General features: G+C 32.5%; 1 protein-coding gene across 2 annotated transcripts; it reads left to right on the forward strand.

The window, feature by feature from the left end:
• The first annotated feature begins 3,261 nt into the window (after nucleotides 1–3,261).
• LOC145334783 (uncharacterized) lies at nucleotides 3,262–22,447 on the forward strand. 2 transcript variants are annotated; one of them, XM_080180386.1, is made up of 8 exons: nucleotides 3,262–4,438; nucleotides 12,002–12,341; nucleotides 12,694–12,789; nucleotides 12,998–13,053; nucleotides 14,180–14,285; nucleotides 14,774–15,092; nucleotides 18,652–18,714; nucleotides 20,785–22,447. In XM_080180386.1, exons 1-8 carry the CDS (start codon nucleotides 3,663–3,665, stop codon nucleotides 21,285–21,287), a joined length of 2,259 nt encoding a protein of 752 aa, XP_080036512.1. In that variant the 5' UTR covers nucleotides 3,262–3,662; the 3' UTR covers nucleotides 21,288–22,447. The 2 variants fall into 2 exon arrangements, with proteins under 2 accessions (XP_080036512.1, XP_080036511.1); XM_080180385.1 differs by having other exon boundaries at nucleotides 3,307–4,438; nucleotides 11,993–12,341.
• The last annotated feature ends 2,391 nt before the right edge of the window (nucleotides 22,448–24,838 follow it).

The raw sequence follows: 24,838 nt of genomic DNA on the forward strand, positions 1-24,838 counted from the left end.
CGGATTCCTATAACAATACAGCATAGTATCCAATGATAAGCAACTCCATAAACATTAAACAAACCTTTAATATTGCGCTAAATATGTTATGTAAGGATCTTTAATTTTAGGCTATTTAAGAGATTCCAAAATATTTGCCAATCTAAATTGTTAATGTTCGTTTGTCTTATTTTCTTTCATGGATGTTGTCATCCTTGTTTTAAAAAAGTACTAATAGAGAGTCTTCTAAAATAGTTGCTAATAGAAATGTACTTTTGGATATTTTATAATAAAAAGTTGAACTTCATCTTTTAAAAATATTGATAAATTTTTTTTATTTATGCTCTAACATGTTAAGATTAAGAATATTTTATAAAATTTCATGTTTTTTAAGGATTTTCTTTTCCTCAACGAGAAAATATAGACTAAAACTAGGCTTCCACTATTACTAAACACTCCCAAAAAGCATAGAAATTTCAGTCAAGCACTTTTAGAGATATTCATTTAATATTTTACGAAGTACATTGCTCCTTATGGACTTTCATAGGGGCGCAACCACTGTATATACATTCTTAGAAATTGCAATGAAATGTTTAGAAACTTGTAAAAAAAACAATTATCTTAAGAAGATTAGTTAGAATTACACAAGACATTTAGAACCAATCAACCATTGAAAGAAAATCCCCTGTTAACCAAGGAGTCTTCGTGTTGTCGTCATAATTTAATGGGTTTTAGACCAATATGTAACATGGAACTAAAGGAATAAGACAATGGCCGATAAGTTAATGTACAATGTACATCCTCAATGCTGATACACAAAATTAACCCTTCTGTTGATTACAAATATTGGTTAAAATGTTTGAACACTTAGCTTAATAAACCAACCAATCTAAATACACTGAAGTCCCCAAAGTTAATATAAACTTTGGGGACCAGTGTAATAACACAGCCTATTGACTCCTCTCTCTCTGACAATGTAACGTTGAAGAAATATGGTCATTATTGACCTATTTTCGACTAGCTATTTCAAAAGCTGTTTTTAGGTAATATTACTAGAAATATATATCAACCAAATCTCAAAGTCGAAAAATTGTTAATAAAAGCTGCAAAGTTTAACTGGAAGGTTGTCGAACTTAACCAAGAAAATTACACACACAAATGATATTTAATCCTATCATTTCTTTTTCAAAAATTACTAAAAGGGCTCAAATGTAGTTTAAGATTTTTAAAAAATACAATATTTTAACAAAGTTCGAAATATATACTTTAAAAAACACGAAACCTTTCCATAAAATATTTTGAAAAATATTTAAATTTTAATTTAGCAGATTTTTTTCATTAAACTTTTTTCTATTGACGAATAAAGAATTTTATCTGTCAAAAATTCGAAAATTTATATAGTAATATCCATAAGTAGCGCAGCAATTTTAAGTTAATAATATAGTTCAAGTTAATAAAAAAAACTATAAATTGCAATTTACAGAAAAGAATATTTTTTAGTTAAAAATTTAAAAAAAAGATAAAAACGAAGCAAAACACAATTTAAAATTTTGTCAGGTATTTTAGATGAATGTTTTGTATAAACAATTTTTTATAAATCTTACAAATTTTAAATTACTTTCATAAACCAGAAGATGTAAGTCTCTGACGAAGCGACGTAATGACGTTATAGAACGGACAGAACTTACAGTTATAAAGTGGCTTTGCAATGCTTTAAAAATGTAAATCATTTGAAAGAGAAAAAAAATGTCTAAATATTTTCGTGATTTCGCTGTAAATGCAACTTACATTTTTTTAAAAATCAAGAAAATGACTACATTCAAATAAAAAATGAAAAAAAAATGTAAAAATTAAATGCTATGACATCATTTTATTCAAAAAAATTGGGATAAGGGGGCGTGTTTCGTAAAAAATCTCCAAACATCGGAGTCTATCTGGCTAAAACCCCCCTTTTTCCATTTGAAATGGAATAAGCCCAACAATCTGAGAAATACGGCCATCTCATTGGTCCTTCACATTCCAAGTGGGGGCCGGACCATTAGAAATAAACAGTCCAATACTAGAAACGGATTTCTATTTCAACTGTGTATTTGAAAAATATCCTCCGCGTAGAACCGTCCAGTTCGTTGTGTGCCGCCATTTTGAATGCGAGAATAGGAGAGAGAGAGAGCTAGAGAGAGAATTAGAAATGTAATATGATGTGAAATGCTAGATGCCTTGTATATACAACAGGAGGGGGGTTACCACAATGGGAAGTGGGTTCACTTCAATGCTAGATAAGGCCAGGTATGTGTGTGTGTGTGTGTGTGTGTGTGTGTGTGTATGCAATAAACATGGAAAGAGAGAGAGTATAGAGATCTAGGGTAGAAATATATATTTACATATATGTAGTAGTGGGACTAGCTAAAGCTATCACAAGATTTTATACAAGAAATTACAAGGAGAAGGGCAAATAAAAGAGAAGGAATGTGTTTATAAATGCTGGCAGGATGCATACACACACACACACACAAACACATACACACAAATACACAGAGCAAGCTTTAGCCACAGATACAAATGTAACTGTAGGCCCCTCATCACCCCCCCCCCCCCCACCTCTACCAGGAACAAATAAAACAAAAAAGGGGGCGTGGGGAGGGTTACAACCGCGTAGAACCTGCCTGCCATACGCAGTCCATGATAATTGTGTGTGTATATATGTTTATGAGTCTACGTGGGGCTTTAGAATTGTTTGGCGCTTAGCACTGAGAGACTTGTTCTTGATTCAATTTTTATCTATACCTATATATATGAATTTTTGGTAATTTTTGAGAAGATTTTGATATGAAAAAATATCTCTAATATCTAATAGACTTTTTTCTCTAAAAATTTAAATGTATCCACACAGTGATAGAGTGACGGTACGCGCCTTCAGCTCTCCAAAATACACAAACATATAATTCTATACACACACAAACACACACACACATACACACCCGAATACTCACACAGAGCGGAGTGGAAATATAGTCGAATCGGAAACCTAGGATTTGAGTCCGTGTTGGCTTTAGCTAGGAGTGGGGGCAGTGGGAGGAAAATAGGAGTAAAGGAGAAAGAAACATTTCTCCTTTGTTTCTCTTCCTAGTTAAAAAGAGAAGGAGGGGCAGGGGGGGGGGGGGCTAGAGATAGATCTAGGACTGAGAAATGACATTCCCTCTTTCCTTCCCCCCTGCCCTTACTTCTCTAATTTACTTCTCTTCCCCTATAACTTCTCCCTCGACCCCCCCTCCCCCTCGCTAGCTATTCACAGTTAGAGGGCACAGAGTCAGTCATAGCTAGATACACCTTCATTTCAAGTGTACATCTGTAATTGTGGGGGAACTTAAGATATATATACACCACATATACATTTATATCATTAAGCAAAACCAGAAAAAAAGACTTTTTTCCTACAATACGGAAAATCAGTGAACGATTAAGAACATAAATCAATTGAGTCTTTTTTATGAACATTTATCATACTAAATTGTCTACTGTTACCGCGTAGATACTTAGTAGAATATTGTTTTTACTATGAATTAAATAAATATAAAGGTTAATTATAAGCTATGATTATTCAAATCAATAATGAATTTGCTAATTTATAGTTAATTCTTAGACTTATTTAAATAAAAAAAGCATTTTTTGATAAAAAAAAGTGAATGGAAAAAGGAATACGAGTGTCAACCAATATGCTAAGCTCCCTACCGACCCCAACCAACCCAACAGACCTATCCCAGTACAAGTTATGCTCGCCGCCACCCAAATCCTTGCCCGACGGTCGCAGTGACTCCGTATCTCCCGCCTCCAGTCCACCCGCATCATCCTTTCCACCGCCTCCGTTGTCAGTCTCAATGGCCGGAGGTGGCTTTGGGGGCCCACCCGGAGCAGGCGGTATTTCAATGGTATCCATGGCGTCTATCCTAAACCGACCGCCTAGCTTTGGTTTCCCAGGGGCTGCGGCCGCAGCTGCTGCTCTAGGATTTCCCTCTCCAGGTGGATTCTCGCCTAAAGATTTCTCCCGACTTTCAGGCGGTCCTGGCGGGCCCGGTGATTATGGCGGTGTCAGCCCGTTGTCAATGATCCAAAACAGACCCTACACCCGTTCGCCACCGCCAATGGTGGCCCCAAACGACCCAACCGCCAATGACTGCAAGATAGTGGACTACCGCGGCGAGAAAATCGCCGCCTTCATGATCAACAACAAAACCATGCTGTGTTTGCCGCAGGCGTTTGAGCTGTTTCTCAAAAATTTGGTCGGCGGACTGCACACGGTTTACACCAAGTGCAAACGGCTGGAGATTGTGCCGATGATTTGCAATGTGGAGCAGGTTCGAGTGCTGCGCGGGCTGGGGGCTATCCAGCCGGGGGTCAATAGGTGCAAGCTGATTGCTGATACAGATTTTGACACGCTCTACAAGGACTGCACTACTAGCAGGTGAATAGATTTACTTTTTCAGTAGCGCAGCTACTCTATATAACTAGTATGACTTGTTCATGGCCATATGTCACTATGTTGAATATAACTTTCTTGTTTGTTGATGGATTTTAATAGTTTGACAACATAAGTTGCATAAAATTAAAGTACCTATCAAAGAAAAAATTCATATTCAGTTATTAATTTTCTATACAAAAACTTGTAAATTTTCTTTTTATTAATATTTATAATTTATTAAAATAAGGATAATAAGTAAAAACTAAAAAGTTCATTATTTATAGTTTAAACCTATATTTTTTTCTTGAAGAAATGAACATACTACTTTTTCATATATTTTATCTTTAAAATTAATAATTCAAAAATTTACATTGAATAATACTTTTATAAATTCCACGCAGCAAAAAAATTATATTAAGGAAAATTATGTCTATTTTTAGCGGAGCTATTAAACATTTATTAGTCTGTGTCGATATAATTTTGTGCATTAAAAGAGTTACAAATAGATTAAGGAACATTGGCGACAGACTGACGGACGTATGAACGGACAGAACCTGGTTATAAATTTGCTGCGCTACTTAAAAACAATGCTATCTGCAATGCAAAAGAAAAAGGTTTATTATAAAATTAAGTCAACACATGACATCAGAAGTTTGAAAATAAGGTGTGCAGACAATTCCGCATACGTAGTACATTATCAAAGCATCAGAACTCAAATGTACATCTTCAATGATGATACACAAAATTACCTCCTTTGTAGATTACAATTGATGGTTGAAACTTTTAGACAACCAAATTTAATAAAAACAAAAACAATGTTGTAATGCCAACGAATAAGAAAACTTTATTAAAAAACTTTGGGAACTAGTGTAATAAACAGTATAACGTCCCCTCCTTTCCTGATAGTATTTAATATAATTATTTGCTATTGTATCCTTTTCTGCGAATATAAAACAAGCGGATGTTATTTTAGGCTGAAGTTATCACACACCTTTAAATAAACATGACAATAAATCCTTAAATTATTTATATAAAATTGTAAATAATAAATTGAACGTTGGACTCATTTTTTTTGCAAAATTGTTCAGGGTTATATATACAAAAATAAATTTAGTTAAAAAATACAAAGTCACATTTTTGTGTACCTAAAATTTACACAGATAACTCATACTTTCATTGCACGACCTTTGTGTTAAAGTTCTAATTGAGAGTATAACAATTATCAACTGTTAGGGTTTAGGGTATTACCTTATTTTAACGTCTTTAGTTATGGCAAGGTTTTGACTCTTGGTTACAGCAGTGCATAAAGGCATTTTCCTATCTTTTTTTTTTGTGTGCAACTGGATTATACCAACCGGATTTTACAACCCTGTTAAGGCCAGGTTTATTTAAGATAAGCTTTTTATTCGTTTAACATTAAATTGTAAATCAAATGTCAATTCTTAATTTCTTGCATTGCAAACGTTCTGATCCTCAGGGGCGCAAGGACATGTCTTTAAAAGATAAAAAACTATTTAATGTTCTGGTAATCAACATAAGACTATAGGGAAAACTTCCAAAATAAGTAATAAACCACTAAATTTATAGGCGAACAAAAATTTTAACAGTGTCTTTTTGCAGCTAAAGTATTTTTTTCAAAATTGGCTTTTTTTGTTTCATGTTCTTTAACAACTTATGATTAAAAAAACAAATTACATATTTAGTTTAACAAAAGAAGTAGCTAGATCTATGAAACTTTTTAACTTTAAGTCTTCAGTTATTTAACAAGGAAAAATTAGAAAAAAAATTCTAATATTTTTTAAAAAAAATGTTCCAAAAATGTTAATTTTCAAAAATCACGGAACCTATGTTAATAAAAATTAGCCTTATAATTAGGATATTCTAAGTAAATAGAACAATTTCTAAATATGATATAATTTACTTTAATAGATTATTAGCATTTTTTAATTATAATTAGTTTATAATTATAATTATTATATCAAGAAGTTTAGTATATTTAGAATTTCAAAGAATTTTCTTTTTTTTTAACATTGTAATATAAGGATGTGTTGAAGGGGGTGCGTCTCCCCCTACGTAGATATTATGAATAGATAAAAAGTACAAAAATGCTTAAGGGGGCCGGCGGGGGGGGGGGGGGAGTTGACTTAGCCAACCTGTAAAATAGCCTTAAACATGACTAGGATAATAGAAAAGAACATAACTATAGACAGTTTAGTCCAGCAGTTATTGAGATTTTAATTTACAGTGAGATTATACTTTTAAAACTGACTTTGGTATAAAAAAAGATATATATATTTTTAAAGATGGATCTTTATATTGAAATATATCTAAAAAGTATCAGCATGTAAATATGTATGATAAAAAGGAGATGGAATTAAGTAAAGCCGATTACACCAAAATATAAAAGTTTATTACACATCTTTCTCTCTCCCCTCTCTCTCTCTCTCTCTCTCTCTCTCTCTCTCTCTCTCTCTCTCTCTCTCTCTCTCTCTCTCTCTCTCTCTCTCTCTCTCTCTCTCTCTCTCTCTCTCTCTCTCTCTCTCTCTCTCTCTCTCTCTCTCTCTCTCTCTCTTCTCTCTCTTTCTCTTTCTCTCTCTCTCTCTCTGCTTTTTCTTTTCTTTTCTATCTTTTTTAGTCAGGGAGGGAGGTGGCATTGAACTGTAAATCATACTGGTACCCAAAGTTTTAGAAACTTTTCTTAAATCTTGATTCAAGCTATATTAACTAGTTCCCAAAGTTTTCAACCAATGATTTTAATGTACAATGGTGTAATTTTGTTTATTATCATTAGGAAAGCACATCAATTTATCATCCATTGTCTTATCCCTGTAGGTCCCTGGTATTTTTGTGATACTCCCTGGATAAACTTTTTGGTTAATCTCTCGGATTTAGCTGGGGCTGTAATATAATCAATTCATGGGAAAAAAATACAGGGACGGATAGGACAATGGGCGGTGAAATAATCTCCCCCTGAAGTCTAGTTATGCCCATATAAAACATTCTATTGATGGATAAGACAATGGAGGATTAATCGATGTACACTCACAATTATGATATACAAAATTAACCCTCTGTAGATTTAATTAATGCTGGTAAATATTAACACTATTTGTTGGTTGTACAACGAAATATTTTTAAGGTAACAAATAAGGAAAATATTCTAAAACCATCACTTTAATCTATCAATAAAACAACCTAAACTTGAGAACTCGAAATCAAACATCAAAAAACCTTACTACAAAAACTGAAAGTATTGATTAGGACCAAATTGTTTTAGAGAAACTTTGCAACTTAAAGTAATAATAAACTATTTCTGAAGAATAATTATTAAAACAGCGAACCTTCTCAATGAACAGTGGGTTTCTATGCGTTCGTTTCATTTAAACTTAACATATATTGTAATATTCACTTTTTTGATTGGCATAATATTATAAGCTCAGCTTTTCTACCCCAAACTCAAAGCCTAGCCGTAATAAATGTCATAGAAAATGTATTTAATATTTTTCTGGATGTTGTTATCCTTGTTTCTTGGTAGGAATAATTAACCCTTCTCCTAGCTCGGGGAATATTAGAACCAAATAAGCAGAAAATCTTGGAATGAGAATAACATTTTTATAGAATATTCAATTTAAGAGGAATTTGGGATATAATTCCTCCGGTCCTTAGAATAGCAAACTCACAGGATCTAGGGAAAGGACAATGGAGGACAATTTCCATTATTTGATTTTTTGCTGTTTGGGGGGAAGGTATAGTGCAACTGTTATTATTTAGTAGTTTTGTAAGATTTTTGAGGCAATATAGGGAATCTGCAATTGAGCTAAATATCCTTATTTCGCTTCTTTGCTATTTGGGGGTAAGGTATACTGCAACAGTAGGTGTTTTAGTAGAAATGTAAGATTTTGGAGGTAATCTAGGGAATTGGTGATTGAGCTAAATATCTTTTTTCGTTTTTTGGCTATTGGGGGAAGGTATAGTGCAATTAATATTAATTACCTAATTTGTAAGAAGTTTTGGGGGGCAATCTATAATTCTAGTACTCCTTCATATATTAAAATTAAGTGCATTTAAGGAAAGGTCAATGGATCTAAAATTTATTACTGTGATTAAAAAATTTGGGGAAGTTAAGGAAAGGAGTAACTAAGATTTGGGTCTAGATTTAAACAACAAGATTTTTAATCTCTTTCATTATCACTAAATAAAAACTGGCTGTCAACATAAATAAAAATAGAAATCATAGGATTAATGATTTTCTTGTATGTAGACAAGATGTTTTAAAGATTGATAGACCAACAAACAAACTGTATATATGTTAGAAATAGAATTGCTACTCTACTTCTCCCCTACAATACTTGATGTATGAATAAAGTAGTAGAAATACCATAAATATATGGCCTCGGAAAAGAAATATTTTAATATTTCATATCCCATTAAAAATAAACAGGGCCTTTCTTAAAATAGATATTCAATTACAAAAAATTAGCATTAAAGATTTCTAAATTTAGACTGAAATAACCATAATTACATGTTTGAAGAATGTTTTTTACCATATAAAGGGCATTAAAAGGTAATATTAAGCTTAAGTTAGAATTGATCTGAGGGGATTAAGGATCTCCTAGAAACTCTACTTTAAACATGTTTGCTTTCATGTAAGTTAAGAGTTACTCTTGTCTTTTAAATCCAATTTTCAATAATTGAATAACAAGACTCAGAAAACAGGGACACAGGGACCAACAATGATATATATTATAACTTGGGCCCCTAGTAATCAAGTACTCTGCTTATTTCTGCATAACTTTGATTTAACTATGAATAGAACATTACATACAATAAACAGATTTCTGCCCTGTGCAATATTACCATTAAATCATTATGAAATACATGTTTCTTTCCCCAAAACTATATTAATTGTCCAAAAATGTAAAAGTTGCACATACCCTTGCCCCCTGGCTTAAAAAGTAAACTTTCTAATCACGCAAACAACATATTATTATGATTATCATATTAAGTTATTATTATTCTTATTAAAATAATGATAATCGGGTTAAGTTGTAAGTATTTTTAGAAGCGTAGCATATTTATTAAAGTTACTTTTCCCTCACTCTTACTGATTGGTTGACTTAGCTATTTTCTTAATAGTCCTATTTTAATATAATAGTGGCTATAATCTTTGTATTCGAAGAGAGACTAGAAAAATAGCTTAAAACCATCCCAAGACTTAAATCTTAAAATAAAATAACCAAGAACTATGTGAAGCTTTTCTGAATTAGAGAACCCAATCGGTTCAGTAGTTATATAAAAGGTTTAATATAATTGATGCACTTTTTGATGTAATCATCCTTGCTTATTTTATTTATGTTTTAGTAACAAAAAAAATATTACAAAAACATTTCTTGATAATCAACTTGTTTTTTCTCAATTAAAAATATATTTATTTTTAATTAGATAAATAAATGCGCAATGTAAAAGTAAAGAACAAAGAAGGAGTAATTATTAAATTCCTATTTTCAAATTAAATATAATTGACAAAGACATTGATACCAGGAATCTAAAGGGATATGACAATGGCCGATAAGTTGTTGTACATCACCAATGATGATACACAAAATTACCTTTTCTGTAGAATAAAATTTGTTATTGAAACGTTTAAACACTCAACTTTATCAATCAACCAATCAAAAGTCCCAAAGGTTGTCAGGCCAATGAATAAGAAAACTTTGGGGACTAGTGTAATAATACTACTAATAGTAACATCCCCTCAATAATCCCACCTTCTTTATTTTGATTTATAAAAAGATTTGATGGATAATTTATCTTTAATTAGCTTTCCCTGTAAACAAAAGTAAATTTTCTTACATAGTTTGTGTAAGTCATATAAAATAAGTGATTATTAGGGATAAAACAATGGATGATAGTTTGATGTAGCCATGCCAATAAACAAAATTACTTCTTCTGTAAAAATAAAATAGTGGAAAAGCTTGGACATTGATAGTTTGTTTTATAAAAGTCTTCAAATTTTTTATGCCAACCTTAGAGGATTAGTATTCAGTATTATTTAACCTCCAATGTCCTCTCCCTCCCTGTTAATACATGTATGTATGTTAAAGATTGTCGCTAAACCCCAAAATGTGCTCTATATATGATCTAAATATAGTTATCATGCATTGTAGCAATTAATTAATACAGCGAATTCGTCTACTAATACCTGCCTCGATTCTAAAGCCAATATTTAGTATTATAATATTGAAGGAATAAATACAATTAACGCCTATTCCAATAATGATACGTGACTATATTAATAGCTTATAAGATCTGCATGTTTGCTATTACTTACATTTCTTATTTTTGTGGGACAACCAATTCTAAAATCCTAAAAGTTTTGGTGTACTAAGCATTCTCTACATAGTTGAGTAGATTAGAATAGTTTTAAAACCTTTAACTCTTCATTCTACATATGTTTCATTTCTTTCTTTCTCTCTATATCTATACTAGCGGCTACGCCCCTGGAGGCCTCTAGGGGCACGTAAAATGTTTTCTCGTATTCATTTGAATCCGGTGGATAGGAACCGGTTCTCATGAATACGAAAAAACTATGTCTAGCATCGTATTATATCCAGTTTTCTACGAATATTATATTTTTTTTAGCCGGTGCCTTCGGCACCACGGGGCTAAAAAAACTAGTTTTAATCTTATAATTGTACATTCTATATCCGCGGAAAGCCGTTTATAATACGATACGAGAAATAACTATTCTTTTCAATCTAAGTTAAAATTAGCTGTTTACCAAAAATATTTTTTTCGCTGCTAGACCTATGTTAAGCTACACTGTAAAGGAGAACAATATCGGTTCAGCGGTAAGCGAGATCCTTCAGTACAAACAGACAATCATCCTTTATTATAAAGATTTTACTAGATGTTTCGCCCCTAGTCTCTAGGGTCAGGAAAATTACCTTAAATCAGCCCAAGATATTTATAAAACTTCCCTAAAAAGTAAAACCAATTCAGACCAGTATTTTCTGAGATCTTTAGAAAAAAACTTACTACTTTACACTATTGTATGATATTACATATAAAACTATGTGTTGACATATGAATTATTTATAGATTATATATACCATATGCTATTTGGAATTTAAATACCTCAAACGTATATCACGAAAAAATGTAACTTACAGCGGGATAGGCCAATGAAATAAAAATAAAATTATGATTAAGGCATAGGTTTTAGGGATTTAAAGGGATGGGACAATGGCCGATAAATTAATGTACATTCCCAACGCTGACACATGAAATTATCTATTCTGTAGAGTAAAATTAATGGTTGAAACGTTTGAACACTGAGCTTAATATAACAACCAATGAAAATTAAGTAAAAGTCGCCAAAGTTGTGTAGCCAATGAATATGAAAACGTTAATGTAAAACTTTTGGGACTAGTATAATAAACAGCCCATTGTCCCCTCTCTCATTGCACAGGAACACAAGTTTTATTTTATTTATCGTTTTGTTTATGGGGCGATTGCGCCCCTCTTTATTAAATGAATTTGATTTCTAACACCTAGATCTGGTAGGCCGCCGAAGCGTGTGATGCCCTTCCCCGCCATGTCGCCGCAAGACGCCATGCTCCGCCTGCAACAGTCCAGCGGCGGTTCCTCTGGTCCCCACGGTGGCGGAATGGGCCCTAATGGTGGACTATCCCAGCCGCCGTCGATGTCAAGTGCCGCTGATCATTTCCCGCCGTTTGGACTGGGCAAAGATGTTATGACAGGCGGATTTCCCGGTATGGTTGGCAGCAAGGACGGAGGGCCGCCGTCTGGGCTCGCGGATAGATTTGGCGGTTTGACAGGAGGTCTGCCGCCGCATCCGGCCGCCATGGGTCATCTGATGTCACTGAATAATCCCGCGGCTCAGGTAAACTTTAGATTATATAATATTTTTTTATATTCACTTATCTACAACTAGTTTCTACGCCCCTATGAGAAATTAATAAAGGATAAGGAGGGGGGATTCGACCTGGGCCTCTACTTTTTTTTAGTTCAAGGCGATTTCTCTTGGGTGAATAGAGGTATCCTCCTCTAACTTTAGTAAAAACCTTTTAAGGTCCCACAGCAAGGCTACTGTAAAGGAGTAGGAGAACCATAACGGTTCAGTGGTTAGCGATATTATTCGCTACACAAATGATGAAACATACAGACATGCATACATCCTGTTACTGTATTACTAAATTTAAAAAAAAATATGATTATTATATATATTAATTTAGGCTGCTCTGTTGCGAGGATCTGGAGTTTTACCTGGAGGCCTCCCCGGAGGTCTTCCAGGCCTTCCCACCCTCCAGCTTCCAGGTTCTAGTCCACAAGTAAGTTTAGCTTTTTATCTATCTTTTTATCTATAGGTCTGTATGTCTGTTTGTCTAGATTAATCTATCTATCTATCTATAGGTTTGTATGTCTGCCTGTCTAAATGAATATTTCTATCTTTCTATCTAACTATATTCTATCTATCTATCTATCTTTCTATCTAATTATATTCTATCTATCTATCTTATGATGCTAATATTATTTTAGGCATTATTGGAATCCTACAAACAAAGTTATGGCGATATGCTGAAACACCTTCAAGGGTAAGTCCGATTTTTTAAAATTCTAACATTTCAAAAACTCTATAGTCATTGTTTATATAGACAAAAAACAACCAATGATTTATTTGCGTTTTGAAATAGATTTTTATTAAGTTTTAATGCGATTAAAATTTTTATATAAACTGTTAATAAATAGGATAAAATGAATATCATTCATTAATATGTAAACAAAAGCTTTTTTTTTTAAATATAAGAAATTTGATTTTTTGTTAAAAGAAATAGATAAAACCTAATTACATAGTACTTTTATACTTGATTTTTTGTTATCCAAAAAATAATTGAATTACTTTATAAAATACTAGCGATTTCGCCCCTAGCCTCTAGGGGCTTTGCCCCAAGAGGTATAATTACATCTTCTATTACCTACCCAGCTGAAAAAATGCAAATGGATCGCAAATTTTCGCGAATGAATGGCGAATTCACAAAATTTGTAAAAAAAATACCAGTAGGTATATTCCCTGAAGAGTAGAACCCGATCGGTTCAGTGGTTTCCGAGATCTTAAGGAACAGACCGATGGACGGACGGACAGACAGACATCAAGCTACTTTGTATTATAGATTTTAATTACATTTTTTATCCGAAAAAAAGATTCTTTTTCTGTACTTGATTTAAATTAAAATTTTCTCCTGCCCTGCAAGACATAATACATATAATGTAAATAAATGTTTTCTTATCAAAATTTCTTGTATAAACAATGTATCAATCATCTCAAAATGATTCAATTTTTAAATAAGCAACAAAAGTAACAAATTCAAGTTTTTTGAAACTTTTTTTTTGCACATTTATTTAGTTTTATCAGGTTTTAAAGATTATCTTGAAAATAAAAGTTTATATTACCTAGCGAATATTTTTTTCTAGTGTGGATCAAAATAGGATTAAATCTGGTTCTAAACCATAATGAAAACTTATGTATTGTATTTTTTATATCTAGATTTTAAGAAAATAATACTGGTTTTGTTGTCTCCTCGTGGCCAACCTACAATACATTATAATTACAATTAATATTATCATTTTACTATACATGGAAAACTGTCTTTAAATGATGCAATATATAACTTTTAAAATATTTAGTCAAATCCTCTTTTTTATCTGAATATTTGTTGTCAGGCTGCAGAAAGGTCCTGACCGTCGTGGCAGTCCAGACATAAAGGATTACATGGCAGACACAGATAACAGTGTTCTTAATCTGTCCAGAACACAGTCAGACAACCAGGTAAATTAATATTTCATTACCCTGAAAAGGAGAACCATAATGGTTCAGTAGTTAGCGAGATTTTATAATAATTTTAGCATTATGAATATTAGACAATGTTTTTCCTGGTTGAATCTATAATGAAATATATCAATAATAGCAATAAAACCACCCAAAGAATTGTATCTAAAAGTATATTAGCCTTAAAACATCATTGGTCCTATGTGAAGCTTGCCTTAAAAGAGAACCCAGTCGGTTCAGTAGTTATTGAGATCTTAAGCTTCAGACAAAAAAACCTTACTACCTTATAAAATAGATATTTGTCCCATTGAAAAATGGCATATTTTTTTTCTAAATATTTATTGTAAAAATTATTAATAAAATCGAGTGAAAATTAATAAAGTTTTGCTCCTTAATCCTTCCTTTGAAAGATACAAAATCGTTGTTTCCTTTTATCACAGAACTGCACCACTTCTGCGCGCATTTAACAACCAATCTCATCTTTCTAGGATGATATATCAGTGCGTTCCGAGTCAGATATCGGCGAGGCCGAGCCGCGCCACCAGCTGTCCGACGAGGACATGGACCACGACAATGACAACGCCAGCAAGACGGACCACGAGAACGAGGACCGCGAGGGCGGCGATACCGACCGTGATAGGGATGGCGGCGAAACGGACGACAGGGATAACGACAGCAGCAGCGAGAATGGCGGGAAAACGGAGGAGAACGGCGGTGTTGTGGGGGCGGGAAAGATGGGGAATATGTTTCAGATGATGAATCATATCCAGTCTCTCATTTCTATGGCTGTTGAAAATGCTAAAGAAGGTGAGTTAAAGATTTTTTTGAAACTCTTTTAGTCCCTATAAAAAATGACGTCATGCAATGCAAATGATCAATGATATGCCAATTCACAGACTAAAATACAAATGGCAGGCCAGTATACATTTTGATTGACCAATATTAGGCCAGTATGACGTCATTTTTATAGACCCTATAAAAATCTTCTTTTTTTGATAAATGAAACTTCTCCATTCGTAAGAATGCAGGGATCTTAAGGGATAAGACAGTGAACTATTGATTTTTTAGACTAAAATTATTTGTAGAAAAGTGCACTGCTAGTTCTAACCTATCAATTCAGATATAATTAAAGTTTTAAAGCAAAAGAGTACGAGATTACAAAGCTTTGGGCAATGTTTGGGTGCCAGCATAATTTACAGTCCAATGTCTCTCAAATCAATAGGACAATTCTATCGTGCTTAAATTTACAGATGATAGGTTATATTTCAGTAAATTCAATCAAATTAGGGCAAGCAATAATTTCACAATGCTTAAATTAAATATTATTGTCATAATAATTCTATAGATAATTCACAGCTAAAAAATGAAATGTAAATTTTGTACGTTTAATTAAGTTTTTAATCTCTCAATGTTATTGTTATCATTTAATGTTTTTTTTGCAAAAAATTCACAAGTAGATGAAAATCCATAATACTTATTTTTGCAATAAGACTTTTATCAATAAAAAGGATCTTATCTAACATATATACCAATATACTCTATTAGCTTTGTGTATTAGGGCAATCTAATATCATATACTCTAACACGCGGCTGCGTCCCTAGCATCAAAGAGTATTGAAAGTGATAAGGAAAGCATTAAACTAGCCTTAAACCATCTCAAGACGTACATCTCAAAATTAAATAGCCTAAAACCATCCCGGGATCAATGTGAAGCTTCCCTTGAATGGAGAACTAAATCTGTTCTTAATCTACGGACAAAAAAATCTTACTGCTTTACGTAATAGCATAGCAGTAAACAGCTGTTTTGTTGGGAAGAGTGGGTCAGTGAGGGAAGCTGGTACTTATAGAGATGCTACCCATCTAAAAAAAAGTATTATTTGACGTCTGATAACAACATTTATCTGTAACTCAAATTAGGATTTGTTTTTCTCCTATTCATTCGAATCCGGTGGATAGGAACCGGTTCTCATCCATACGAAAAAACTATGTCTAGCACCGTATTATATCCAGCTTTCTACGAATATAAAAATTTACAATCATAAGATTAAAACCAGTTTTTTTAGCCGGTGCCTTCGGCATCTCGGGGCTAAAAAAACTAGTTTTAATCTCATATTTGTATTTTCTGTCCGCGGAAAGCCGTTTATAATACGATGCGAGAAATAACTATTCTTTCATTTTAAATGATAAGACAAAAATTTTAATTTATTTATCTAATTAAAATATTTGCAAAATAAAATAATAAACATAAAGTCAGTTTTTGTTGAATTTAAAACTTTTTTCGGGTATAGTCTTTTTCGTGGCAACGCCTCTTAAGGGGGGATAAGTACTATTTTCACAGTAGCTTTTTTGAGAGATTATTTTAGGTTAGGTTATGTAAGTTAGGTTAGTTGATTGCCCTGCAGGGTTAGGTAATTGGCCCCGCTGGGTTAGAGCCCACCGCAGGGGCTAGAAATAAGAGAAAAGCTTCTGTTAAATACGATGAAACGCCCCTTAAGAGGCGTTGCCATGAAAGGGATTATACCGCTTTTTTCTTCTAAATTCTACTCTTAGAATGGTTTTATGCTATATATCTACCCTCTCCATTCAATTAAATACAGAGCCCCTAGATGCTAAGGGCCCTACCGCTAGTTACAATTTAATCAAAGGCCATGAAAAGTATGAAGTCTTGTGAAAATGCTTTGTTAAAATGACTAAGAAACCGTCTAAAATAAATTGAGTTCAAAGGTGTACATGTTTTTTTTTCTTTCATACTTATAAACTAATGAGTTATTTAGTAATGCTCAGTTTTTACAAAAAAAATGTATTGGCTTCAAAAAGATATTTTCGTGGCTTAAATATAAAATCTAAGAAAAATGATTTATATTTTTGTATTTAAATCAGTATTATTCGTTTAAAAAAAGAGAATATGTATATTAAGGTCCCGGTAAGGTTTTAGGCTATTTTATTCATAAATCTTAAAATTAGGACTTATTTTAAACTATTTTATACTCCCTCCCGAGTAAGATTTTTAAAAAATGCTTAATTAAAAAAAATGTCTGGTCTATTCGGCTACTTTTTAATTAAAGAAGCTTTATATGTTTTTGTTGTTGTAGATTTTAAAATATATTCTTAGAAATTATCCTGGCTAAACTTAGGAAGTAAATCACATAGAAGCTGGGAGCGAAGCCGCTAGTTTATTCTCCTTTATGAATGTTATCCAGGGAGGAAAGGGACGTTGGACTGTAAATTTCTCTGGTACCCAAAGTTTTATAACCACGTTATCTTATTCGTTGGCCACAAAACATTGGGTACTTTTAGTTGGTTTGTTCCAAACTAGTAGTGTCCAAACTTTTCATCCAATAACTATGATTTATATTTTTTCATGCATTTCAAATTATCATTGATTGTCTTATCCCTCAATATCCATGCAGGTAATCTGAGTTTATGAATAAAATTATGGCTATTCTTATTATAATGTGAAATTGACTCTCAACACGAAATAAAGTATTTTTACACAATTTCAGGCTATTTCACTTTATTCGAAAGTGAGGTTAGGTCAGGTTAAGTAATGTAATGCGTGGAGAAGGGGGGTGTCAACACCCCTCTGTAATATAGAAATTTGTAGGGCCTGTCTTCCCCTTTTTTACCCCCCAACTGTTTTCACACCCCCTCGTAGATCGCTGTGCACGCCACTGGTTATGCGCGTCTAATAGGATTAGAAGAGTCCCGCAGGGTTATATCACTGGAGAAAATATAAGAGAATATATAATGTTGGGGGGGGGGGGGGGGGGTTATTCACTTGTTGTAAGTAAGGATTATACCAATTTTGTTACTTCTTTACAACATTAAATTGGTTATATTGTTGTTCAAGAATATAAGGTCAAAGGGCGTTTAAATGGGGGGGGGGGGGGGTTGTAGTAATCCCGCTTCCTTATAAAAACCCATTGTTCATTTATGATTGTTTATGTCGACTATTTTCCATATAACAGTGGTCATGGCTGACAAAATATCGACTTGTCTTTGTAAAAACAAATTTACCTAATATTTACGTCGATATTCAGAGCAATATTATTACTGTAACAAAGTAATAAGTTGTAATGGCTTCGCTAATAATTGATAAAGATGTTTTTATCTAACAATACAGGGATCTTAAGGGACAATGGCTGATAAATTGATGTACATCCCCAATTATGATACACAAAATTCCCTCTTCTATAGATTAAAACTATTGGTTGAAACATAATGAATTAGCCAATCAAAATTTTTTAAAGTCTCCAAAGTTTTTAAGCCAAAAAATAAAAAAATGTTATTAATAACTTTGAGGACTAGTGTATTAAACAGCACATTGTCCCCTTACTTCCATGCTAACAATATAATATTATTTAAGGTGGCCCTAAGGATCCTACGACAGCAATCAAAAGAAAAATCGACGAAGAGTCTAAAACAACAGGTAAGAAACTTTCTCGTATTCATTCGAATCCGGTGGATAGGAACCGGTTCTCATCCATACGAAAAAACTATGTCTAGCATCGTATTATAAACGGCTTTCTACGAATATAAAAATGGGGTATTCCTGTCCAGTTTTTTGTTTAGGAATGAATATTTCTTACCCGAGGGAATAAATGATGGACCGATAGGTCATCATTTATTCACGAGGGTAAGAAATATTCATTCCTAAACAAAAAACTGGACAGGAATATCATTCTCATTTAAACAAAAAACTCATGTTTATGCTAGTAAAATGTGGTTTAATTTTGGTTTTTAAATTTCATTTATTTCCCTGGTATAATTTTTCTTTCTTTTAGTAATTAATAAAAATTATAAAATCTTCCAAAAAAAATTAAAAATCTTCTAAAATCATACCAGGGATATAAATGAGATACCAGGGAAATAAATGAATATTTACATCCACTATTTAAGGGGTTGTTTATATGGGAATGTTCAATCATAAGATTAAAACCAGTTTTTTTAGCCCGTGCCTTCGGCACCTGGGGGCTAAAAAACTGGTTTTAATCTTATAATTGTACATTCTATATCCGCGGAAAGCCGTTTATAATACGATGCGAGAAATAACTATTAAATTTTAGAATAATATTAAATAGAGTAAAACTAATGATGGTAGAAATTATTACCCCTTTTGTAAATTCAAATTCAATTTTTTTGTGAAAACTTTTGGTCGGTGATAGTTTAAGCCAGCCAACCAAAAAGTGTTTAAGCTAACGAATTTACACTATACATGATTTTTCAGTAGGGCTGAGAACATGGAAGCCATAGCAACTTCCTAAGGGATTTGGATTGTACCCAGAGCATAAAAAATCGTCTAAAGTCTCTTAAATCCGTCCAAAGTAGGATGCTATTATTGATATTTTATGAAACCCCCCTTTTTTAGCTTTTTTTCACACATATTTATATGTATAAGCAGTTAAAAGGACAAGTATTACTATAAAAAGGTTTACTTTGGTTTAATAGTAGTGAGGCTTCTCTATAATGACATGGTCTGTTCTTTCTTTTCTTCTGCGGACAATGCTGCTTTCTATATAGCTTATAAATCTGGGGGGGGGGGTGGGGGGGGGGGAGGGAACATTGGAATGAAAATTATACTGGTGTCCAAAGTTTAAAATATTAGGAATCTTTTAAGAAATCTAGATTGGTTGTTAATAGTTTCTATACTTTTCCACCATAATTTAATTATACATAAGGGATTTGTTTAACATAATTGGGGGTGTATATTGCTTGAAAATACATTTTGTCTCAGCAAGAATTATTTTTAGGATAAGAATCCATGTCCTAGAATTATAGGATAAAAGTAAAAATTTGCATATAGCTCTTTCTAAAGTGAAATATGGCACCGTGGTAGAAATAGAATACCCTTAATCCGCGGATTTTATATTTAGCACAATCTTTATCATATATACATAATTAGTAGCGAAGCTGCTCTATGACTATGGTCTGTCCTTACGTCATTATAATCGTACACATTATGAAAATATATTATGAAAAGAATCTATACTTTATTAACAGATTTTAAAAATTGAAAATATAGCAATCTACTATATATCTATTGACTAAAAATTTTACTATTAAACTAAATTGAGCCATACTGAAAAACCATAATGTATTTTAGACAATTGCCAGGAATATTAAAGTTAAAATCATAAAATTAATACCAGACTAGGGTCTAATAAAACTGGAATTATTGTTGCAATTCTTACTTTCCCTCTCCGCGAAAAACTGTCTATAATACGATGCGATAAATAACTTTTATAGCTTGTTATTGTTGCACTGCTTTTATCCTTGTTATATAAAGATTTTGTATAATAAGGGAGTAACTTATAGCTTATTAATACTTGATATTCAATAGCGATGCTTTTCTCACATAAGTTTCTACCTCCAAATTTTCGTGACAAAATCTCATTGTTCAAAAATATTTTACAAATGTTATTAATAAACATAATAATGTAGCTCTGTAAGAATAATCAAAATGTTAAGACTTGGAACTTAACATGCATTTTATTTTTAGACTTTTATCTGAAGCAATTCAAGAAGGAAAAACGTCTACGCAAACGTCTTGAAGAACAATTGGAAATGGAAACCAAAAAAATTGTGAAGCTAGAGACAGCTCTTCGTAACCTGGACTATGACACCCTTATCAAAGTTAAGGAGAGTATAGCGCGCGATGCCGCGCAGCGAGAGACAGAAAAACTTCAAAAATCCGCCAACAAAAGTAATGATAATGGCGCGAATGAGAAATCAGCTGATCATGAAAATGCCGCGTTGAATAATAGTTCTGCCTCCCTACAGTCTGCTACTGGCGGAGATATTTCATCAGCTGATGAGTCCTCCCCCACGCCTACTACGGGCGGTGAGGGCGGCTACCAGCACAGCATAAACTACAGCGTGGCTGCTAGAGCAGTTGAGCAGTCAAGCGGGGCAGGCAGCACTAGTGGCGGCTCTGTCAGTGTCGCCACTGGTCTTTTTCCAACTGTCAGCTTAGCAACAACCATGGCACATACTTCTTATTAATCATTAGTTAGATCAAGTAATATATTTAGAAATATAGCTAATAATTAGGGACAAAAATGTAAATAAAATAATTAAAAAAACACAATTTTATAAAATTTTGTTCTGTTAAAATAAAAATATTTGATCTAATTAAAATTTTAGTCAATAAAAAGATTATTAACTTTTTAAAAAGTTGAAAATTTCAGTTATTCTGATAAAAATAACCATTACTCACTGTTTTTGCATTGTGATAATATGTTTTTACCCTTATTAATCATATATTTAATTAATCATTACCAAAAAACAAATAAAATTGACAAAAAGTGTTTTTCTAACCAAGCAAAGAAAAAAAAAACATTATAATTTGTCAAAATTAAAGACTACTTAGTTACCAGTGATTACTTAAGTTATATTATTAAAAAAAAACTACATTTAATTTATAGTGATAAAAAATTCGTATATATGTATGTAGAGATAAAATCCAGTGTTTTGTTAATAAATAAAATATAAAAAATATGTAATGTAAATTAGCTCTTTGTAGTACATAATAATTCATCCTTTGATATTTTAACAATTAAAATATTATCATATTATAAAATAACCATATTTACTTTATGTTAAAAAATCAGGGATTAGGTTTTTCACCCGGAGAAAAATAGTTTTGCCTACAAAAAATCTAACACTAACAAAATTTAGATTTTATAGATGTTTGAGGCGAAAACATTTTTCTTGCAGTGCCCTATCTATCTCCCTGATTAAAAGCAGCTAGAAAATATAAATATAAAATGCCATATTTTAAAAAAAAACCTGCGAAAAAAACTTCGCAAAATTTGGTGCCAACCTTTGCAAAGCATATATGAATACCAATATGGACAAACGTGCAAGAAAAATCACAAATATTTGAAATGAACAGGTTGCAATTTTTGTTGTCAAATAGCCAAATTTTTTTGGCTTCAAAGTTTAGTAAAAAAAACTCTAATAATTAATTATTCTTTATCATTTTTATTTTCTGTCATAAAGTTAAAAATGGATTCCTACTTAAATGTTAATTGTATTAATGTAGTATCAAATTTAAAGCATCAATGTTTTTAATGGCAAAAATGATAAAATAAAATGAATGTTTTTTTGTTAAACCTACTTAGCATAATCTTATGGATAATAAAAGATGGTTCTGTAAAAAATACTTTTTTTCTAGTGGAGCTGCTCTAAAACAAATTTATGTCCGTTCGCTTGTTGTTAAGTCTCCCACGGGTACCCTCCCCGAGGGGCTCCTTAATTAATTCAACCTAGCCTAAAATAAGCACCAAAATAACTTTATTTCTTCTAAATACTTATTTGTTGTCTATATGATGGAAACGGGAAATTCATTTAAAATCTAGCTAGTATATTTTCCCCTTTAATCAAAAACAATTTATAGGTTAGTGACTAAAAACTGTACAGACAATCCAGAAGTAGACCAATATATGCTTAAATAAGCATAAGTTATTTTTTAGATATATAGAGTAGCTTCGCTACTAAAAAAGTAACACACTATTTACTTGAGAATGTTATACCAATTTTGTATGTTCTTGAAAGTATGAACAAATAATATGGTGTTCCTTCATTACCGCATAATGTTTTATATTCGCCGCAAAAAATAGCAAACAAGTGAGAGTATTTAAAGATAAGAGTAAAGTAAATTATAAGTTTAATCTGTTGTTAAAATACTATTGGCTGCGTCTGTATCATTTAGAGGCTTTGTATTCGAGGGAGAGAGCATCAGAACAGCCTAAAACCAACGAATGATCTAAATTTATATTGCTTAAACAAAAACTTTACTACTTTTAGTTTGGGGGGGGGGGGGATGAAGTTGACCTTCCTTATTCAATTTTAGTTTGAAAATTAAAAGTAAAAGAAAATTAAGGAGAACTATATTGGATTATCGATTAGCGAGATCCTTCAGTACAAACAGACAGATAGATAAACATCCTGTTCCTTTTAATAATTGTGATAATGTTCTGATGATTTAATAATGTGAAAAATTGCGGAATTGAACGCTTTCACACCCAAAATACACTTAAAACTTTTTATAAAAATTTTACACCCTTTATCCAATAGATTCAAAGTAATACTAGATTGATGAATAAGAGAAAGAGAGGTAGAAATGTCCATGTTACTAATATTTTTTCTTACATTCACCGAAACAGATTGTTAAAAAAAATGCTTTGCTAACTAAAATTCCTGTATAATCTGTACAGTTGCGTGTACAGGGTTTTCCATATAGGGTATTTGTGCTATCTATGTATCTCTGTATTAAGAGCTATAAAAGCCAGAAGAGTATTGATATGTTTGAAAGTATCAGAGTTACAATATGCAGACAAATCTCTTATTTTGTGACAGGACAACCCGTAACTCAACTTCAATAGTCCGCGACCCTGGCTCAACACGTAGTGCATCCACTCGTCGTCAGAGGTGATAGGTTTTGGCCCAACACGGCGTCATAACTAGAGACGATAAAAATGGTTCCTACTGCTGCTATGTCAGATGCGCTAGGTCGTGAAATAAAGGGGTTGGTTGTCTGTTGGATATCAGTTGACCTAATATCCTTGAGTGTTCGAGTATCGCTTCCCTTTACAAGTCGATGATGCTCTGTGTTCTCCAGATGATCACCTTAAAATCAAAGGAGAATCCCGGCCTTACGAGGTAAGGTAAAACCAAATACTTTCCATCAAATTGCAATGATGGTTCTTAATCTTATTATTTTATTAGACCAAATTTTTTTAATTATAGAGCAGTATTGCTTAAAAATATCACTCGTTATTTTTTTCAAGAAAGGGGATGGCGGATTGATCGTCCAATGGCGAAAAAAGTGATTCTACCTACTATTCAGCTTTTTATTAGGGATGGCAGATATCTTTATCCAAAAAACGTTTGGAACAGACAAAAAGTATTGAAATCTAAAATCCATTTTGGACGTTTTTTTCAAGCAAGAACAAGAAATTTTAGATTCGTAAGACTATGTGTTAAATCTTTAATATTTTGTTCTATATCTTATCCTTTTATATAAAGGTGTATTTTTTGTCAGTACATTAAGATCTCGCAATCCAATGACCGATTGTCTCTTAAATTACAGTGAAGCTTTTTTAGGTCCTGGGATGATTTTAGGCTACTACATTGTTAAATTTAAGTCTTAATAGTTTTTGATTATTTTTCTGCCCCCTTCATTGACATTTCCTTTCTCTAGTGGCACAGACCCAAGGAGGGGTGTGGATAATTTTCTAAGGGCCATATCTATAAACAAGGTACAGCCGTTTACGAGATCTTAGGGGTTAAACATATTTACACACAATAATGCTCGCAACTTATTTCGTTATAAACTAGGTAGAACAAGTTAAGCCTTGGAATCGCAATTCAAAAAGTTTTGTAACACTCTAATGTGCATACCATCCTATTATACAACTAATAGGCTATTAGTTTATAAGCTTCTGATTTTTCACAGACCCCTCCTTGGGGGCTATCCACCCCTTAACAATTATTGAGGGTGTTCCTCCCCCCCCAGGGTGGGGGGTATATTGTGGGACACGCCCTCCCAT

Source organism: Acartia tonsa, chromosome 12 (genome assembly GCF_053477335.1).
Source record: "Acartia tonsa isolate MP-2025a chromosome 12, ASM5347733v1, whole genome shotgun sequence".
Taxonomy (NCBI): domain Eukaryota; kingdom Metazoa; phylum Arthropoda; class Copepoda; order Calanoida; family Acartiidae; genus Acartia; species Acartia tonsa.

Bases quoted from the DNA above. Each gene is read 5' to 3' on its own strand.
- LOC145334783 (XM_080180385.1), top strand. From the start codon at position 3,663: ATGGAAAAAGGAATACGAGTGTCAACCAATATGCTAAGCTCCCTACCG. The intron at 12,790-12,997 runs GTAAGTTTAGCT...ATATTATTTTAG, and splicing joins TTCCAGGTTCTAGTCCACAA to GCATTATTGGAATCCTACAA. The intron at 15,093-18,651 runs GTGAGTTAAAGA...ATATTATTTAAG, and splicing joins TGTTGAAAATGCTAAAGAAG to GTGGCCCTAAGGATCCTACG.